The sequence below is a fragment of the Lissotriton helveticus genome, chromosome 11 (genome assembly GCF_964261635.1).
Source record: "Lissotriton helveticus chromosome 11, aLisHel1.1, whole genome shotgun sequence".
NCBI lineage: Eukaryota > Metazoa > Chordata > Amphibia > Caudata > Salamandridae > Lissotriton > Lissotriton helveticus.
The window spans coordinates 88605240-88619573 of NC_136072.1; the positions used below are offsets into that span (position 1 = coordinate 88605240).

The window sequence follows — 14334 nt, forward strand, 5'->3', positions numbered from 1 at the left end:
CATTTCTCCAAATGTTTGTGGGAAATGTCAGAAGAGATATCAGTCTGTAGTTTACAAGGTCAATCTGTCCATGTTAGAATTCATAAAATTGGGACCCTCATCCTAATTACATGAAGCCTTATAGTCAATGTTATCCACTAAGTAATTGATACATCACTAATTCTTTTCCAAGGTTTACAGAATAGTTTCCTATATGTGGGTTCATCAGAGTATCTTGGAGCAGACAGAGTTTTTCAATGAGTGGCAAAAGATTTTAAGTGGGTAAAGCTGTTGAAGCCATTGTTTAGCCAATTGCTGAAATTGAGTGCAGCATTATTGATATTACACCTGGCAGCTTAAGGAAGTTGGTTAGTATACGATTCAAATTACATGGGGTAATCGCAGACCATTTATGTCTCAAGTCCCTTATACTGGCCGGGTTGGTGATAGTGGGGTGCGAAGCGATTAGTGAGTGGATGTCATTAGCCACGTGGTCAGTCCAAAAAAGAGGGAAAGAACCCAGAAGTGGCATAAGCACAAAATTAAGGAAGAGTCTGTAAATAAGCCAGCCCCGCATACAAATAAGCCAGTTTGTATGTGGGGTCTGATATCAAATGGGCAAGACTGAGAGTCCCCATGTCCGGGAGAAGAGCACAGGTGTCAGGGTCATTAGTATTATTAAGGTGAAATTTAAATCACCTACAATAGAAACATTTGCAGATTTGAAGATGGAAGAGGCAAGAAAGAATGCAGACTGGGAGCTGAGTCCATGTGGAGCATTGAAGGTTGGTAGATCAGAGCAAAAGAGAAGGACAGGGTAAGATGAGAATTAGTCAAACACAGACTGGGCTGGCTGGAGGAGTAAGAAAAGAACTGGGCCTGATCGAATGAAAGAGCCCGGAGACCATGAGCCAGGCATGGAAGATGACAGATGGGCTTGCCTTTGGCATACCTTTGGTGCATCACCAGTGCATTCGGTGTGCAGTAATGTGGCAGTGACAGATTAAAGGCCTATCTTGAGTGGGGATATTGTTTAGGTTAGAAAGTACTGTGCTAACAAAGTATGTGGAGGAGAATATGGTAGGAAATAAAATCAAAACAGAACTGGAGCTCAGCTGACTCTTGTAGCGAATTGCAAGTTTCCTTGCCGATGGTACTACTAGGAAATAAAAGCAAGGTAAATTAGGCATGAGGAACTATAAACAATGGGAGAAAAATCAAAGTAATCTCAGCTGCTATGTCCACAGAGCATATGGAGACAGGCACCTTTAACCAACCATATAAGGAAAGCAATGAAGTGAGGGACTACTAGTCCCACAGCGCTCCAGCAATAAAACAATGGCAGAGAATAACGGTAATGTCAGAGCTATATTTTCCAGAGAATTCACACAGCAGTGCTGGATTCAAGACCCATCATGAGAGGGGATGTGTCTTAGGTGGGAAGGTGGAAGGCTAACCAAGCATGTACATGAAGAAAGCGTGGGGAATAAAATCAAAGCAGAACTGGAGCTCAGTTGATTCCTGACGGGCAATCTCCCTTGTGTTGGGGGTGCCACTGAGAAGTAAAAAAGGCATAATGAAAATAAGAGGAGCAACAAAAACCATACAAGCACACTGAGATGCTATGTCACAAAGCATGAGGAGCACGTCATCGCCAACCAATCATGAAATGAAAAGAAAAGAAAAGAAAAAGTGAGGAACTCCAGGTCCCAAATGACAGAGAGGAGTGGTAATGTCAGAGCTATATCTTTGGAGAAGTCACACAGCAGTGCTGGATTTAAGGCCCAACATCAGAGGGACTGTGTCTTAGGTGGGAAGCTGGAACAAAGCGTGTGAATGAGGAAAGGATGGGAAATAAAATCAAAGCAGAACTCAAGCTCAGTTGACTACTGACCAACAAGCTCCCTTGTGATGGTGGTGCTACTGAGAAGTAAATAAAAAGGCATTATGAACAAAAGAGGAGCAACAACTCATACAAGCACACTTAGCTTCTATGTCCCCAGAGAATGTGGAACATGTCCTCTCCAACCAACCATTAAATAAAAGAAAAAGGTGAGGAACTCCTGGTCCCAAATGACAGAGAGGAGAGTTAATGTCAGAGCAATATTTCATTGTAGCTGTTTTCATCCTCGTTTGGCCGCAGAAACCTAAAATATGGGGATTGTGGTTCATACAAAAATACCCAAGAAACATACCCCACTATGGTTGTTACACCTCAATATTCAAGAAAGAAACTTACCTGACAAAATGGAAGCCACTGCTGCGATTATGAAGGAAACTATCACTCCAGGCCCTGCCATCTCTTTAGCAACCAGACCGGTTACAACATACATTCCTGTTCCCACGCAGCTCCCAACGCCCAGGGATACTAGATCCAACGTGGTAAGTACACGGGCCAATTTGGTTCCATGAAGGGTGGTTATTCCACTCCCTTCCAACATTGACTCCACGGGTTTCGTACGCAAGATCCTGGAGTGGACTGCATTCCATGTTGCACCCCACTGGATCCTTCTTGGGTCCAGATATGAGCGGAAGCCACTCATCGTGGAGAGAGGTGATGGAGGATCAAAGATGTGAAACGAAGAGTGGACAGCAAGGTTCAACAAGGCGTAGAATCACAACCTTGTTATCTGGCAGAATAAACAAAGTAGCTTCATACGTCTATAGCCATTGTAACCCATGTGTCAGGAATGATATGCTCGTCTTTTTGAAGCTTTTGGTCTTGTGGAAGAGCCTGGGAAAAAAGAAGCAATGAAAATGAATGACCATAATAAATATCCATTGGGTAAGTTTAGATGAAAAAACATGGACACATCATGTCAATACACTTTAATAAAGCATTTTCTTCATGGACTTGATCAAGCAATCCTTGTTTGTTGAGCACATACATGATTTTTGCATAACTACATTTCAACCAACATATTTTGTCACATTTTTACATAATTCTCTCACCATGATTTAATAGATTGTGCACAATGTGGGGCTGATTCAGAAAAGCATTTATGAGTATGGGAAGCAATACTACAGAAGTACTATATGTGCCTGAGTAAATCGGTCTTGAGACGCCAAACTCCCTATAACTAAAAATAAAGGGGCGCAGTCCTTTCTATTTATACTAACTTCGCATGTATATTCCCTGTATATTTCCATTTTCTGCCTTTAATAGATGCTTTGGGGTCAATTCACAGAGTACATCAAAGAATACTACAGGAGTACTATATTTCCATACTCCAAGGTGCCTTTGTGAATAGGTTCCTTGATCAATAAATTCAGGGGGTTCTAAGTAAAAATATATCACATTAAATACAGATATTTGTCTCAGAATGCGAGAGATGAACCAGATCTACTGAAATAGAGCAATTGACTTTGAGTGAAATCCTAGCACCAAATGAAACCAAGCACAAACAAGAGGCAGATAGAATGTGTCCTGATAATCCTAGCCAGAAGATGTGAATTCATTGCTTACTACTGGGTCCTTGTCCTTGAGCTGAAACTTAAGGAGGCTGTACCCTGAGTACAAATCTCACGTACGCCTTCGCTGGACTGTCTCTGCACCCCAGTGCAAAAGGCCTTTCTTAGCATGGGAGACAACATCATTGGTTCCCAACTCTCAATAAATATGGATCTGCATGATTTCTACCATGGAGCAAGGCAGTGCAGCTGATTTCTGAAGTGTTTTTTTTTCTGTAGGCACTTGTGTAATAGTTTTTACCATAACCAACCTCGCTTTATCGACCTCAGAAGGATGAAAGGCTAACTCATGCAATGACATTCAAACATCCGACCCGGTTGTCTCTGACAAGTCATGGGACGTTTTGTTACAACATAAAGCTAATCTAACATTTTTATCAAGTATTTGTGTTGTGTATGCTACAGGAGTCCCTACAGGTGTCAATACACAAAAAAATGGTCGAAACTCGTGTCATGAGTTTCTGAAAGACCAACACAAATTTAAATGCAAGCCCTACTGCTTTGCATATTTAGTTGATGCAAAAGTCCCCTTATATTTGGTTGACTATTTACTTTTAAGGATGTTAAAATCTTGATTTTGCCATTAAGGAAACGTAATAAAGAGATTGATATATGTAATTAGTTCAAATGAGGCTTAATAAGACATAAAAAATCCGTTATAAGTGACTTAAGGCTAGATGTGTGAATCATTTTAGCAGTTGCAAATTGTCTGTGTCAGCATTTGCATCTGTTATCATTCTTATTTATTTATTTATTTATGTATTTATTTATAAAGTTTTATAATTGTTATGTACTAATCCCATTTAAGGAACAGCAAGACATTTTCAGACTTCTAAAATGGGATTCTGAATCGATACTGATTGAGTGGCTTGAAAGAGGACCTGGTAGGCGTTCATTCTACACACCAAATTGGTATCATACTGTGCTTAATTTGAGCTGGTTATTTCCAGTGCTGAGCACGAGAAACTATCAACACCTGCACTTTTCATCAACAGCAACACTGGCACTTTGAGGACCAGTTAAGGAGACATTTGTTTCTGGTAAGCACGGTGAGATTACGTGATTTTCTCAGAATCACAGGCGGTTGAGCCGACAACAAGACTTGAACCTCTTTCCCCAGTTACACAGTCAGCTGCTTTGGTCATTATGCCACATCCTCTCCTCACTTTCATGGTTCTGTTTTAGGCGGTGCTAACAGCAGAAATGGTCTGGTGCAAAATGCCTCCTGTCGAGAACCCCATCACTTATGTTTTTTTTTTTTACAAATTACGCCCTGGCCAAATGTATCAACGTTTTGCAACCGAAATCCTGATGCGCAACATTCTAATTTTACCAACTCCTTAGTTTTGCAGGTTTGTAGTTTTGCATTTTAAATTAGCAGAATAAGAATTTTCTCCTGCTAGTTTGTAATCTGTAAAGATCCAGCAGTCTGATCTCCTAAGAAATTCTACCTGGTCTTGCTCGATTTTCGGCCAAGACACACACTTGCTGAGGGACAGAGCCAGCAGTTAGGCATACTATAAAGGTTGCTCTTGCATTCAAGAATTAAATTTTTGGCAGTCAGAATTTAGCTCCCGAAGCACGGTGCAGGTACGGGGAGTCATGATTTGGATCTTCTCACTCAGTGCAGGTCCAGCACTGGGATGCCCCCGGGTAGCCATGCGCTATACAAAAAAACTAATTCATTCATTCATATTTCCAGATGTTCCCTCGTGGTGGTGTTTGGTGGCCTTTTCCTCTCTGTGCCACACCCTTCAGACATTTCAGAGGGTGGAAATGTTCTGATCCCTTATCCCTCCTCCAGTCAGTTAAAAGGTCCTTTATTGTATCATTAATTAAAATCTTTAAAAATGTGGATAAGAAAATGATGCATAAATTCCATAAAACCACTAAAAGTCAATTAAAAGAGGAGACCTGGCTCAGTATAATAAATACTAGGTTAAAGCTAAGATCAACATGTGATAGCAGCCTCTAGTAAATAAATTAGTACAATCAATATCTGTAACACAAAATGAGCAGCGTGATGACCTAATTCTAGAAGAGGTGTGGCGCCGCGGCTAGGGCGACTGATCTGGGGATCACGGTTCAATCCCCGGCACCGGTGGCAGATTAGCCCAGCACCATGTGACTCTGGACAATAGCTTGCTTAATCTTCCTGACGGCCCCCAGCGCCTAGAGACCCTTGTGAGTGATTGTGCGCTTTACAAATGTGGATTTATTTACAGATTTTTAGCCGCTAATACCCTCCACCAGTCAATGAGCAGCAAGGTGAAGGATACTGCAGGTCTATGGAAAGGGCATTTGCTCAATATCATCACCCCAGCAGCTCCTATTACCTGCGATAGTGCTGGGTGTGGGTGAACAGGAGGGAACTTCACCAAACTTTTTTTTACTTTTTATGGATTTCAAAAATAAATTCCCAAAGAAGGAGTTTGTTTCTGTAAAAAAAACGACCCCCTCCACAATCAGAGAGTTTTCTCTCATGGTGTGTGGGTCAATATTGTATCTTCCTTTCCATCACTGCCAGGTTTTATCTTACTCCAATGACCCCAACTCTGTTGGCGGAAACCTTTTGTGGATGGAGTCACTGCGGGCTCCATTAGCTGAAAGCTTAGGGTAAGCCCGTCTCTAAATAAGCCGGAGGGACTGAGAGCTTGGCGAACATGTAACTCTGCCACATTTGCAATGGAATTCCCAGTCTACTAAACACTCAATCAGGCCCTTAAGCACTACAGCTCACAGAGACAGTGACTGTTCAGTCTTAAATGCAACAAAAAAAGCCCCCAAGAATTCCACAAATGATCAACAGCCAACATTTTTTAGTTATTGCATTAATAGATAGCTTACAATCTTTCAAAACGATATGGCTTCTACATAGCCCAATTCAGTAAAGACATTAAAAAAATATTTTAGTAAAAAAACAGAGATGATATCCAAATTGCACAGTGTTGGCGCCTCATTTAGAGTGTGACAGTAACAGGAAACCTGCCAAAATTTAGCAGGCACCAGAATCCCAGTTATGAGATGTTACATTGCTTAATTTAATTCATTTTAATATTAGTTCCTATTGGGTTCTATTTTAAGTCGCTACCTCCATTATTTTTTGTATGGCAGGGTGTTTCAGTACCAGTGGGTAGGCAATTGTTGTGCTTCACTTACTCTAGCTCTGAACTGGAGTACATATTCAACTGGTCTGAGTCCTTTCTGGCTGTAGTAACTATTAAAGGGCAGTTTGTGAATGGCAACGGGCTAACTCTTTTGTGGGTGTGTTCATGTCCTTCTCTAAAGCACTGCCTAGTCCTCCTAATCCTTCCTTAATCCTCCCATAACCCCCCCCCCCATTTAAGGGCAAGTATTTACCATTTTCCAGCCACTCTCCCTGTCTATCCCACTTTTTTTTATTCTAAAAGTATGCATGCCCCAAATACTGAAACCAATGCAGAGAAAGGAAGTTAAAAGTGGAGGCGGAGACCTCCGCATTTAGGTTTGTGAATAGCATTTTATAGTACGTTGTTAGTACTTTTGCATAACTACTAAACATTCTACAGAGTGCAGTCTATGAATAGTCCCCTAATTAATACCAGAAAGCTGTAGAACACTTTTTTTAAAATTGAAACAGTAGTATTAAACACCACAACCTTCAAATGGTCAATCATTAAAGCAACACAAAGCTAAACAGTTGCTAAGACAAACCTAAACCAAAAGAAGGAGAAAATAAGTAGAAAAAAACGCATTTTAATTGAAAAGATAAAACAATGCAAATTTAAATCTGTGACAAATATTTCATCGACACTACAGCATCAAATGAAGCATTGGGTCATATACAGAACTTGAAGCTCTAAAGGCCTAATTTATGAGAAGTCACGTATCGCTGCGTGAAAGCAGCGATGCGTGACTTCTTAGTGTGCCCTCCTTGCGACATGATTGATGCGTCATATTTACTGTATGACGCATCAAGTCGCAAGGAGTTACAGATAAGTCAGTATTTCTGACGTATCTGTAGGGCGCAAAAGTGACGCAGTGCTGGAGTGTGTCACAAACGTGACGCAACTCCAGCAATGGGTCATTTCACATGGGGCAAGCCCCATGTTTAAGGGCCTGCGTCAGTCTTACGCCTGCTGTGAGGCAGGCGTAAAATATTGACACATTTGCGTCCTAGAAGTGGCGCAGTGAAATCTCATAGATCACATACATTATACCTGGCGCAGGTATAATGTGGCGCAGGGGTTTACACAGTGACGCAACTACCTAAATGCGTCACTTTGTAAATATGGCACAACAAGGCGCATTTTTTACGCCACTGGTGCGTCACAAAAAGTGACGCACCGGCAGCGTAAAAGTGACGCACAGCCTCATAAATGAGGCCCTACGTTTTTTTCCCTTCAAAATACATGTAGCATTGAAACACAAATATGTTTTTTACTACACCAAAAGCACTGAATGAGAATACTTTCAGGCTCCAATCTCTTTGGCACAATAAGAATACATTACATGAACATCTTTTATAACTTAATAAATAAGTGCATACAGAACACACCAAACAAAACTGCAACTGAATCGATAGTCCCCAAAGAAGTCCAGATCTATGCTAGACTGGCTCAACCTACTAGAGAAAACAGGCAGTAACCTAGGGTCAGTGGATCCGATCTGCTAGGGCACATGTCCCTCCCCGCGCCTCGCCCACTCCTCCCTCCTCCTCCACCCGTGGTCAAGTGAATAAAATATGGATGATATTGGCATTTAAAATGCATCTGAGAGACAACCTACCGACTCTCTGGTCCCAGTGAGGAAGAGCGTTCAAAGAACCCCGGCTGGACGTCTGCAGTGTGAGGTTTTAATTTGTGAAAAGCAACAACACTGCATTTAATATCCTAGACAGATCATCCCCATGGGATAAATAAACAACAAGCAGGACAGAGTTCAACTAACATGCTAACAGTTCTATCAATGCAGTTAATAGGTTTGTTGTTGGCCTGGCTGGAGCCTCGTCACACTGCTTCTTTCTTCCAGTCACTTCACTGGAAGGTTGCCACAAGCCTCGTGTTTTAGTTGACTGCTGTATGTTACTGTAACTGCAGAGCAATCTCCCCCTGACCTAGAAACAGCCACACCCTGACTGGAAGAATGCAATTGATACAAAAGTATTTATTTATATATATATATATATATATATATATATATATATATATATATATATATATATATATATATATATATATATATATATATATATATATCCTGAAAACTCGAACCACTTCCTGATACCACACACGGCGGTTTAGGCGAGGAAAGAGACACAGACCTATGTAGTTTCTTCTGGGCAGTAAATCTTCTTTATTTAGAGCCCTTGTTCACGTGTGAAATGGTGAAAACGCCATCTACCATTTAAAGTATAAGCAACCACTCCCCTTGTCTGACATAACAGGTCACGTGGTAATATGTATAGACAACAGACTGGCTATGCCACAAAAATTGTTTTGTAGTTCCATATATATATACACACACATACATGTATATATTAAAATACATTTTTATATATATATATATTTATATATATATATTTTTATTTTATTTTATTATAATCAAATTATATTTTGTATATTATGCACCAACGCATCAGTCAGGCAAACACACCCACAGATTTCCACTGTTGGTTTTGTCCATGATGCAAGAGCTTAATAAGAGCGCTTGCCGCATGCGCTGGGCACTTGCCGGATGGAGACTACGAGGCAGATTTATGAAGGCCTTGCGCCGCCGGTGCGTCACTTTTTCCCATTTTAAAAATGACGCACCGGTGGCGCAAGGCCTTCATAAATCTGCCCCTACGTGCTTTAACTATTGAAGGCGCATATAACATACTTCGACATTGGACCCTCGCGCCTTGCACAGCAACTGCTGTAGTATGTTGCTACCGTCACAACTTCAGTGATTAGAAGCGTCCATTTGCAAGCATATCAGTTTTCATACTAGTACATTTTCCAGTGTCATTTTACGTTTTTGGGGACCCTGGGCAAAGATATACTTTAGGGACCACTTTATGGAAGAGCTTTGAATTTTATTACACATTTTCTGGTAATTCAAGTTCCATGATGCATAGCAATGTTGAATAGGGCATCATTAAAGAATGAGATGGAGAAATAGATGTGAGACAGAGAAATTTCACTTTCCCAGGGGCTCCCTGGAAGGTGGGGGCTTGGCGCAATTGCCCAATTTGCCCATGTCTTAAACATCTCTGAAATGTTATAAGAAGGCATCTCATATTTTCTAACTTGCAGGCTTGCATGTTGCTATGCAACAGATCTTTCTTTTTTACTGTGCTTTGTATTAGCATTTTTCTCTTTCAGTGTTACCGAGTTTAATGCTAAAGACATGACCTCACAATACTCAGCAATATAATTGTTCAGTCCTTACGGGAACTGAGACAGAGGAGATAGGTGTATATTCTAACATTACCTTCCCATCACTCTTCATCCCAGTCTCAGGGTCCGAATATGATCTTGGTGGATGGGATATTCCATCACAAACGTGACGGCAGTGGCAGCTCCGCCGCTAAGGCGGAAGACTGTCGCTCCACTGACCAGGTCAAAAAGGAAAAAAATTATATGATAATAACTCAATGTTATTATCGTTTTATTTTTCCCCTTGCTCAGCTGTGAAGGGGCGGAGCTGCTCTGCTCCCAGGTTTGCCCACTCCAATTGCACATGACTCTTTGGCCGGCCGTCTAAGGCCGGTCAAACAGTCATGCACACTTTGTATGTTCTCCATGAAGGCTGGATTGCATCCTGCAAGGAGAACAAGCCCAGTCTCCTCTTCTTAGCTAAGTGCCGATCTATGGTGCTCAGACCAATCACTATGCTGCATTGCAGTGCTGTGATTGGCTATCAGGAGGCTGGGAGCCGGGTGCTTCCTGCCCTGGAAGCGGCTGAAGAGGACCAAGAGGAAGAGGTGGCAGTCACGGCGGCAGAAGACAGATAAGTGTTTATTTTTTATTTTTTTCATTCCATCAAACACCACCACCCCATCCACGCGACCCGCCCCCAACACCATTGAGTACCAGCAGCCACTGTGTGAAGGTTATCTCGTCCACTGTATTAGAGGTTCCCTAGGCTATAAAGGAGCTTGTAATACGGCAGATAGGATATCCGTCACGTTTATGACAGTGTATCCCATCCGCCCAGACTGTAATCAGGCCCATAATATCTGAGACGCTGCTCCTCCACTAACACCTTCCCACTTTCAATGGTCTCAAAATGTCATCCTTCTTTTCATTCACTGACTTCTCTTAAGGCTCTTACGTGCTTCCAGGCACTTCATGGTTTCTGCTCGCTCTTTTGTGAGTGTCCACATGCCCACTGTAAGTGTACTGGGAAAATGTTAATTGTTTTCTTCATTGGCATCAGTTGGGCAAGAAGCATGCCCAGCATCGTGAAGCCTCTGGTGATCCCGCTCATGTTCTGGGCTGGGGTGAGGAGTATAGAGGCAGTGGGCTCTACAGTAGAGTGTGACCAGCATTTGTCAGTCGCGGCTCTTGCATGATGAGTTTTGATAAGAACACGTCTCTAGTACTCTTGGGCTCTGAATAAAAAAAATAAGCTATAAAGGCGTGGCATATTTTTATAGCCTGTTGAGGTAAATATTGAATAAACAGAGAAGTCATTTATTTTTTATTGCTCCTACATAAGGAAGCAACCGGCTACAGCTTTGCTCCAAAATCTATAAATAAACGTTAGCAACTAGAGGGCGTGGCCTTAAAAAGTGTAGGGATAGGGCCTGGGAAATAAAGACCAATCTGACCCCTCATCCCTACCCTTCCCCCGGGTCAGTGGACTGACAGTGTGCTAGGAGTGCTCCACCTCTAGGTACTCACGTGCAATCACAGCCCATGAAGCTAGATCAGTGAAATGCGTTTGGTGGCCTCATCCCTGATCTTGGTTGGGTTGGTTTGCCTGTTTGCATACTTGTATGCTCCCTGTCACATGAACCAACCAGCCGCATCTGTAGTTGGTTGGTTTGCCTGTTTGCATACTTGTATGCTCCCTGTCACAAGAACCAACCAGCCACATCTGGAAGCATACATGACTTCTAATGCAAAGGAAAACCTAAGGAATGCTGGTTGCCGCAGAGGTGTTTTAAGGGGGCCTTTCTGTTCCATAGGTTACGATGTAAAGATATGAGGGCAAGAATTGGAGCCAGCCACCTTTGCTTTGACACTAAGAATGTGGGGAAATGTGCATAATGTCACTGGCCTTGAATTCTCTAAGATTACATTAAAAATAGTATTTTGTCATTACCAGCTTGCATGTAACTTCCAGATATCACAGCTTAGCTTGGTAGGAGTTTATAAAGCAGTCAATCCATTAAATAACTGCAGCACTGTGGCCTAGAGTACTAGAGTACTTTCCAGTTTTCTTGCTGGTTCCCAGGTTCTCATCATTGATTGTCTGATTTTTCCTCCATTAGACCTTTCCCTATGGACAGTTTGTTGTTATGAGGAGTTTTTTTGTAGTGGACATCAACATATCATGTCCCCAGACAGCAGCAACTTGTCAAATTTAACAAGGCCGTGTCAGAATCAATTATGTGCTCCTGTTCAGGGAATTAAAAGCACAGCAATCAATGAGAGAAGGAAATTGAGTTTTATTGATTAAGGTTGTCTATTAGGCAATGTGACTAAATGAGAATATTGATTATTTCACTCTTTTGAACACTAAAGTGTGCCTGAATAATGACAGATATCTATTTACTTTAGACACAGCCCTGTCCAATCTGTTCACTAATATATCATTTTGCCAAATGCCCATTTTAATACCCATTCAATGAGTGACCTGGGCAATGGTATACCTTAATGACTATGAATGAAGAATGTAGATGGCAGCACAGAATAGTTAAGAACTACCTCAAAGACTCACTGGGTCAACCGCAAAAGTACAGAAAAGTTAACCAACCTATTTCTCTATTTCTGTAGTTGATTAGGTTTGCATTCAGCACGGCATAGGTTGGAGCCAGCACCCTATAGCAGGGAAGGCAGAATGGCTTTTCTTTCAAGAGCACTGGAGAGATACATGGGCTGCATAGAAAATAAACAATATGTTCTCTCCAGCATGCTGGTATAAGAGAGTTGCTAGTCACCTACCTGCCCACACATGCATGGCAATAATGGCTGTTATCTTCCCTTCCAGCATTATGGGCCCTTGCCTGCAGTTCAGGGTCATATTTGCAGGGACAGGTAATTAACAGATGACATTTGTTGCAGATGTGGAATATATTTTATCAAGGGGGCAGACACATGTTAGTTGGTTGATGGCGGGATACAGAGGGTTGGTGATGTTCCAGGCGGGGAGATAGTAGAGCAAAAAGTTATGCACCATCTGGGGCTACCACCCTGTGAATCCTGTGATACATTTTAATACTGTATATTTATTAATTGGCATGTCTACTTATGGGGATTGTTTTTAATGTCTGTTAATTTATTGCATATGCACTTTTATGTTCTATTATGACCAAAATAAAGTATATGAGTGGTCTGGAATAACACTTTAGCAGAACACTAGAATGTCAACAGCCCAATTGAAGACAATGAAGTGGCTCAGGGTTACATATTGCTATTACAGACCATTTGCTCCAAAATGTAATGTTTGCCGTTCTTTTTCTACCTGTTTATTTTACAACATTCTACTCTCAGTGGACAGAATCTTCAAATAGCATTAGAGGGGCAGAAAATTAACATACATTATTTCCTGCAGATGCAGGTAGTAATGGTTTATCAGAATACTGCAATATTAAAAGATCCATTGAAGACAATGAAGTGGCTCTGGGCTGAAATGGGCTTGTCTAGACCACCTGCTACTGCAGTCAATGCCCGTCTTTCTGTTTCTCCCTATTTATTGTAGAACATTCAACTCTTTTTGTGTAGTATTCTCTAATACTACTTTACCCTTCTGCCTCTGGATCTACGGTTTGCTGAAGGCCATCTCCCTTGTTGGAGCTTCTTACCTGTGGCCTGGACCAATTACTCAGGATGTACAAACTGATCTAGCCCTCCGCAGTGGGCTGTATTGCTATATTCTTTGTCTACATTCTATGAACAGGGAGTGTGTGAAGTAGGGACATGAAGCAGACAGACTGTGTGAGGTAGAGACATTAAGGAGGCATCTAGGTACTTTACAGGACTGTTGAAATTCTCTTCTGGCTCCAGAAAATCCTGCAAGAAAGATTCCCTCTTGTTAGAGCTCTGGAAACTCAGAACAACCTTTGCTTAAAGACAATCATTTTCCAATTCTGTGCCAACTATTTAGATCTCCATTCCAAGCTAAGTAAGAAGCGCACTTCACAGCCCCTTCTTTAGAAAATGTCTCAAGTCTGGTTTGAAGTTATTTAAGATGTTCTTGCCATGCCTTTTTCCTCAATTGTGTCAGTTCGCAAACATGCTTGGTACTTAATCGCTAGTCTGATGTTTGATATAACTATTCTCTCATACTCCTCTCCTACCTTTACCATGCCCTTTAGCTCCCAACTCTCCTGGTTCTCCTCTAATCAAGGTTTAGCTTTATATATTATGTATACATATTCTCTTCCCAATATACAATGAACTAATACTGCTTGGAAGAGCTCTTGAAAAGGAGTGCAAATAAATAAATAAACATATAAATAATTAATTAAATAAATAAATAAATACATAGTGAAGCAGAGGAGGGAAATTTGCTTGTGTTTATGTAATATAGAACCTTCAGGGCTGCCTTAAGAAAAGATGGAAGACTTTATTAGTAAGCCAACTAATTAACTCTGTTTTCACAAAACATTAGTAAGTACTACTCATCTGTCTGTGCCTCTGTAAGTTTATTCTCCCTGTTAGGAGCTGATCCATTTAGAGGTCCCTCTAGAAG

The 14334-nt window shown here is 41.3% G+C and overlaps 1 protein-coding gene across 1 annotated transcript in view; it reads right to left on the reverse strand.

Annotated features, from left to right (window-relative positions):
- The window catches only part of SLC7A14 (solute carrier family 7 member 14), a 304031-nt gene that overhangs the window by 136499 nt on the left and 153198 nt on the right, over positions 1 to 14334 (reverse strand). The window contains exon 3 of the mRNA XM_078667705.1: positions 2219 to 2713. Within this exon, the coding sequence (XP_078523831.1) occupies positions 2219 to 2522 (304 nt within the window). The 5' untranslated portion in view covers positions 2523 to 2713. The remainder of the gene's footprint in view (positions 1 to 2218; positions 2714 to 14334) is intronic.